General features: G+C 46.2%; 1 protein-coding gene across 1 annotated transcript in view; it reads right to left on the bottom strand.

Moving 5' to 3' along the window:
- Window positions 1-4,273, bottom strand: part of LOC125039184 — a 12,997-nt gene extending 8,724 nt beyond the window's left edge. The window contains exon 1 of the mRNA XM_047632963.1: window positions 4,091-4,273. Coding sequence (XP_047488919.1) covers window positions 4,091-4,149 — 59 coding nt within the window. The 5' untranslated portion in view covers window positions 4,150-4,273. The remainder of the gene's footprint in view (window positions 1-4,090) is intronic.
- Between the last annotated feature and the right edge of the window lie 3,227 nt (window positions 4,274-7,500).

The raw sequence follows: 7,500 nt of genomic DNA, 5'->3' as shown, positions 1-7,500 counted from the left end.
GAGAGACGTAGACAGAGAGAGAGAGAGAGAGAGAGAGACGTAGACAGAGAGAGAGAGAGAGAGAGACGTAGACAGAGAGAGAGAGAGAGACGTAGACAGAGAGAGAGAGAGACACGTAGAGAGGGAGAGAGAGACGTAGAGAGAGAGAGAGAGAGACGTAGAGAGAGACGTAGAGAGACGTAGAGAGAGAGAATGACGTAGAGAGACGTAGAGGGACGTAGAGAGAGAGAGAGAGAGAGACGTAGAGAGACGTAGAGAGAGAGAGAGAGAGAGACGTAGAGAGACAGAGAGGGAGAGAGAGAGAGAGGCGTAGAGAGAGAGAGACGTAGAGAGAGAGAGAGAGACGTAGAGAGAGAGAGAGAGAGGAGAGGAGAGAGAAAGAGAGAGGAGAGAGAAAGAAAGAGAGAAAGAGAGATGGAGAGAGAAAAAAAAGAGAGAGAGACAGAGAGAGAGAGAGGGCATAGAGAGAGAGAGACAGAGAGAGAGAGAGAGAAAGAGACGTAGAGAGAGGAGAGAGAGAGACGTAGAGAGAGAGAGAGAGACGTTAGAGAGAGAGAGAGAGAAAGTGAGAGAGAGAGAGAGTAGAGAGAGAGAGGAGAGAGAGGGGAGCGAGAGGAGAGAGGAAGAGAGGGAGGAGAGAGAGAGAGAGAGAGAGAGGAGAGAGAGGGATGGAGAAGGAGAGGGAGAGAGAGAGAGGAGGAGAGGGGAGGAGAGAGAGAGAGTGGAGTGGAGAGAGGAGAGAAGAGAGGGAGAGAGAGAGGAGAGAGGAGAGGGAGGGGAGGGAGGAGAGGAGAGGGAGAGAGAGGAGGAGGAGGAGAGAGGAGAGAGGGGAGGAGGAGGAGGAGAGGGAGAGAGAGAGAGGGAGAGGAGAGAGAGAGAGGGAGAGAGAGAGGAGGGGAGAGGAGGAGGAGAGGGAGAGGAAGGAGGAGAGAGAGAGGAGAGGAGGAGAGGAGGAGAGGAGAGAGAGAGGAAGTGAGGAGAGGAGGAGAGGAGAGAGGAGGGGGGAGGGGGGAGAGAAGAGGAGGAGAGAGGAGAAGAGAGGGGAGAGGAAAAGAGAGAGAGGGAGAGAGGAGAGAGGGGGAGAGAGGAGGGGAGGAGAGAGGGAGAGGAGGAGAGGAGAGGGAGAGAGGAGAGAGAGGAGAGAGAGAGGAGGAGAGAGGAGGAGAGAGAGAGGAGAGGAGAGGAAGGAGGGAGGAGGAGAGGAGAGGGAGAGAGGGGGAGGAAGGAGAGAGAGGTGAGAGAGAGGAGAGAGAGAGGAGAGAGGAGGAGGAAGGAGAGAGGGGGAGGAGAGGAAGGGGAGGAGAGGGAGAAGAGGAGGAGAAGGGGAGAGAGGGAGGGGGAGGGGGGGAGGGGAAGGAGGAGAGAGGGAGAGAGAGGAGGGGGAGAGAGGGGAGAGAGAAGAGAGGAAGAAGAGGAGGAGGAGGGGGGGGGAGGGAGAGGGGAGGAGAAGAGAGGGAGAGAAGGAGAGGAGGAATGAGGGAGAGAGGGGGGGGAGGGAGAGAGAGGAGAGAGGAGGGAGGGAGAGGAGGGAGGGGGGAGAGGAGAGGAGGGGGGGGGGGGGGGGGGGGGGGGGGGGGGGGGGGGGGGGGGGGGGGGGGGGGGGGGGGGGGGGGGGGGGGGGGGGGGGGGGGGGGGGGGGGGGGGGGGGGGGGGGGGGGGGGGGGGGGGGGGGGGGGGGGGGGGGGGGGGGGGGGGGGGGGGGGGGGGGGGGGGGGGGGGGGGGGGGGGGGGGGGGGGGGGGGGGGGGGGGGGGGGGGGGGGGGGGGGGGGGGGGGGGGGGGGGGGGGGGGGGGGGGGGGGGGGGGGGGGGGGGGGGGGGGGGGGGGGGGGGGGGGGGGGGGGGGGGGGGGGGGGGGGGGGAGAGAGAGAGGGGAAGAGAGAGAGAGAGGGGAAGAGAGAGAGAGAGAGGGGAAGAGAGAGACAGAGAGAGAGGGGAAGAGAGAAGAGAGAGGGGAAGAGAGAGAGAGAGAGGGGAAGAGAGAAGAGAGAGGGGGAAGAGAGAAGAGAGAGGGGAAGAGAGAGAGAGAGGGAAGAGAGAAGAGGAGGGAAGAGAGAAGAGAGGGGGGAAGAGAGAAGAGAGAGGGAAAGAGAGAAGAGAGAGGGCAAGAGAGAAGAGAGAGGGAAAGAGAGAAGAGAGAGGGCAAGAGAGAAGAGAGAGGGCAAGAGAGAAGAGAGAGGGAAGAGAGAAGAGAGAGGGGAAGAGAGAAGAGAGAGGGGAAGAGAGAAGAAGAGAGGGGGAGGAGAGAAGAGAGAGGGGAAGGAGAGGGGAAGAGAGGGGAAGAGAGAGAAGAGAGGGGAAAGAAAGGGAAGAGAGAGGGGGAAAGAGAGAGAAGAGAGAGGGGAAAAGAGAGGGAAGAGAGAGGGGAAAAGAGAGGGAAGAGAGAGGGGAAGAGAGAAGAGAGAGGGGAAGAGAGAAGAGAGAGGGGAAGAGAGAAGAGAGAGGGGAAGAGAGAAGAGAGAGGGGAAGAGAGAAGAGAGAGGGGAAGAGAGAAGAGAGAGGGCAAGAGAGAAGAGAGAGGGAAGAGAGAGGGGAAGAGAGAAGAGAGAGGGGAAGAGAGAAGAGAGAGGGGAAGAGAGAAGAGAGAGGGGAAGAGAGAAGAGAGAGGGGAAGAGAGAAGAGAGAGGGGAAGAGAGAAGAGAGAGGGGAAGAGAGAAGAGAGAGGGGAAGAGAGAAGAGAGAGGGGAAGAGAGAAGAGAGAGGGGAAGAGAGAAGAGAGAGGGGAAGAGAGAAGAGAGAGGGGAAGAGAGAAGAGAGAGGGGAAGAGAGAAGAGAGAGGGGAAGAGAGAAGAGAGAGGGGAAGAGAGAAGAGAGAGGGGAAGAGAGAAGAGAGAGGGGAAGAGAGAAGAGAGAGGGGAAGAGAGAAGAGAGAGGGGAAGAGAGAAGAGAGAGGGGAAGAGAGAAGAGAGAGGGGAAGAGAGAAGAGAGAGGGGAAGAGAGAGAGAGAGGGGAAGAGAGAAGAGAGAGGGGAAGAGAGAAGAGAGAGGGGAAGAGAGAAGAGAGAGGGGAAGAGAGAAGAGAGAGGGGAAGAGAGAAGAGAGAGGGGAAGAGAGAAGAGAGAGGGGAAGAGAGAAGAGAGAGGGGAAGAGAGAAGAGAGAGGGGAAGAGAGAAGAGAGAGGGGAAGAGAGAAGAGAGAGGGAAGAGAGAAGAGAGAGGGGAAGAGAGAAGAGAGAGGGGAAGAGAGAAGAGAGAGGGGAAGAGAGGGGCGAAGAGAGCAGTAAGATGAACGAAGGGAAAAAAGAGAGGAGAGCGGAGGATAGGAAGGGGAATGCGGGGAAGAGAAAGGAGGAAAGGAGTGGGTAATAGTCACCAAGAGCAACACACCTCCAGGGTATAATGCGAATCCAAACCAAACCTTCCCCCCTTCTATACATTTCATAGCCAGGGGTCAAGCCTCCTGCAACCCATCTTTATTAAAACCCGGTATTAAGAACTCTGGCTGTGTGAGGGTGTTGTGCCTATCTCTGAGCGGTGATATGAAGCGGTTATTTTCATTTCACGGTAAATGTGAGGCCGGAGGAGATGTACCTATATTGTTTATGATTTCCTTGTGCTTTTATAATATAGCGGTGTTCATTTCCCTCCATATCAGCAAGCATACTCTCTAAGTTTGCCTCATCTGTCCAGTTGATTTGCTTAACACCACGACATTTATTTATTCAAATTATAATGAATAGCCCACTGAAAGTAGTTTTAAGGTCTACAAAATCATTCACTCACTTATTTGGGCCTTGGGGATTGTCATAATCGCTTGCCAGAGTCCGCGAAGATATGTTTGTCTGTGCTCCGGCAAAGGCAAACCGCCCGCACCCTGCCACTAATGTGTAAATTTCATTCTGTCGATTTATCTTTGCATTGAGCCCTCTGCCTTGCTTACATGTAAAGCATTTTTTGTCTGTTACCCATCCATCCATCCCTCCTTCCCTCATGTGGCTTTTGTTCTCGGCTACTGCCATGGAAACCTCTGCTTTCTATTACTGCTTAGTATCTATGAGACGGAGACCGGACCACAGACCTATCTATTCTCACACATTCTCATAAAGATAAAATGTCTGCCTGCCAAAACTTTGGTCATAACACTCTGCAATTACCATGAACACCACTGCATCTTCAGATTGGGCAAAACTCCACTCTTCCTTCGTGTTTCCATTTCGATATATGTTTTGCTTTTTTTTCCCTCTCTCTCAGAAGTCACCACACTTTCTCTATGTCCCGCCAGCGTCAGTGTTGTACTCGATGGCAGCCGAGGCAACGATGCGGAAATGCTTATTAACAACGGCTCGCTCGTTATGCGAAACGATCGAACTCTCTCTGAGTGGGATTCGCTCGTGGTTCGTTTCGGAACAGTAGTCAGTAGTTAACCTCATTTATGCTTTAGCAGAAAAAGGCGCATACTTGTAAGCAAATACGGAAGTAAAAATAAGTGAATAGGTAAATATACATACATGCATACATACATATATACATACATACATACATACATACATACATACATACATACATACATACATACATACATACATACATACAAACACACACACACACACACACACACACACACACACACACACACACACACACATATATATATATATATATATATATATATATATATATATACATGCATATAAACACACACGGGCGCACATATACATACACACACGTACGTACACAAACACACACACGCACATACACACACACAAACACACACACATATATGTATGTGTGTGTGTGTGTGTGTGTGTGTGTGTGTGTGTGTGTGTGTGTGTGTGTGTGTGTGTGTGTGTGTTTGTATGCGTGCGTTCGTGCGTGCGTGCGTGCGTGTGCGTGTGTAGATATATATACTTGCATAAAACTTTGGCTTAGCTACTTTCAATCCAACAATTGATTGCTAACAGCTTTTAAAATTAGGACTCATGCAAATGTGTCCGGCACCACTTAAACTCACTCCTTGATAGGTGCCTTACCTGTGCATTCCTCAGGCGTCGCTGTCTTATGTGCATTTGCATTACATGTCCCTGCTATTTATTTTAGAGTGGTATCTATCTTTATGGATGAACAGAGATAATTAAATGATACGGATATATATTAGTTTCCCCGTTATATTCGTTTTTAATAACGATTATCGTCTACTTATTTTCTATTATATTCTTAGGGATAACTATAATAACCTCTTACAGTATTTTTTATTCTTCCAATAATCCGTCCGACGAATGCACAATATTTATCATATATATATGGAGAGAGATAAATAGACACACACACACACACAAATGTATATATATACATACACATATATATATATATATATATGTGGGTGTGTGTGTGTGTGTGTGTGTGTGTGTGTGTGTGTGTGTGTGTGTGTGTGTGTGTGTGTGTGTGTGTGTGTATTCATTTATGTATATATATATATTTATATATTTATATATAAGCATCTCTCTCTCTCTCTCTCTCTCTCTCTCTCTCTCTCTCTCTCTCTCTCTCTCTCTCTCTCTCTCTCTCTCTCTCTCTCTCTCTCTATATATATATATATATATATATATATATATGTATATATATATACATATGTATATATATACACACATACATATATATATGTATATATATATATATATATATATATATATATATATATTGCTGTCCCATCTTCGTATATATCTTCTAATATTTTACAGTATACCTCCTCTACTTCCTGTCTTCGAATAGCTTTTGGTATTTGTACAGAGTCAAATGCCTTTTCGTAATCAATGAATGCCATACACAGGGGTTTCCTATATTCGTTTATTTTTTCTCTTTTTTGAGTGAGCGTGTGTATGTGGTCTGTTGTTTGTAAGTAACTGAAAGGAGACTTATGGGTCGGTAGTTTTTTCGATCCCTTCTGTCCCCTTTTTTATGAATCAAAATAATTGTTGCATTTTTCAAGGCTTTCGGAATGTTTCCATTGAGAAGACATTTGTTTAAAAAATTGGCTAGTTTCACTGTTGCAATTTCCCCTGCGTTTATTATAAGGTCTATACTAATACCGTCTTCACCTGGTGTTTTCCCTCTCCTCATGCCATTAAGCGCTCTCTTTATTTCTTCTGTTGTGATGTTAGGCACTTCTCTAGCTACCGCGTTCGCTTCTAACCGTGGCTGTTCATTTGCGTTGTATAGTTTTCCACTACTCTTATGATTACATTTTTATTATATGTCACATCTCCGTCTGGTTTCTTTATTGCATATATTTGATTCCTTCCTATTCCTAGTGTCTTCTTAGCTGTTTTCATGCTGGTACCTGAGATCACTGTTTCATTTATTATTTGAGTATTGAATTTCCGTACATCTTCTCTCTTCTTTTTGTTTATAGTTTTGTTAGTTCAGCTTATTCTATTTTGTCCTTTTTTGACGATGCTTTCATGACCCTACGTTTTTGCGTAAGTTCTTTAGTTTCTATCGAGAACTTACTGGAGTTTTGTTTGATGTTCTTGCCGCCTACTTCAAGTGCAGCCTCCTTTATTATGTCATTGAACTGTTTGATGATTTGGTCAATGTTGAGCGGTTTTCGTATTAGTTTATTCCTTTCCCTTCTGAGGTGTAATTTAATTTGGCCTCTTACCAACCTATGGTCGCTGCCAACATTTACTTTATTAATAACTTCCACATTTTTCACTATATCACGCCTATCTGAAATTATGAAGTCAATTTTGCTTTTGATGTCCGATGGCGACTTCCATGTCCACTTCCGCTCTAGTCTTTGTTCGAAGAATGTATTCATGATATTGAGTGATCGAGCCTCCGCAAAGTCGACTAGCATTTGCCCCCTCTCATTCCTAGTGCCTACTCCGTGATTCCCCACTACGGTTTCTCCTTCTGTCTTTTTCCCTATTTTGGCATTAAAGTCTCCCATAATTATTCTGAAATGGGTTTTTACTCTTTCGCTGGCCAAATGAACATCTTCATAGAAGCTGTCTATTTCGTCATCACTGTGGCTGCAGGTTGGAGCATAGACTTGAACAATCTCTAAGTTGTACCTATTAATTAGTCTTATTGTTACTGAAGCCACTCGTTCGTTTATACTATGGAATTCTACTATATTATTTTCTAAACGTTTGTGAACTAAGAAACCTACCCCTGATTCTTGCTTGCTACCCTGAGGTTTACCTCTCCAATAAAGCACGTGTCCATCATTTATATATTCATTCATTCTCATTCATACCTTTTATTTTAGTATATATATATATATATATGAAGATATATATATACACATATACATATATATATATATATATATATATATATATATATATATATATATATATAATAACATACGTACTAAAATAAAAGGTATGCATGAGAATGAATATAAATATATATATATATTCATACTCATTCATCTCTTTTATTTTAGTATATATACATACATATATATACATATGTATATATATATATTTGTGTGTGTGTGTGCATGTATATATATATATATATATATATATATATATATATATATATATGGTAGAAAAAC

Source organism: Penaeus chinensis, chromosome 26 (genome assembly GCF_019202785.1).
Source record: "Penaeus chinensis breed Huanghai No. 1 chromosome 26, ASM1920278v2, whole genome shotgun sequence".
NCBI lineage: Eukaryota > Metazoa > Arthropoda > Malacostraca > Decapoda > Penaeidae > Penaeus > Penaeus chinensis.
Note: the sequence above shows the minus strand (reverse complement) of the source record. Positions and strands in the feature narration are given on the sequence as shown.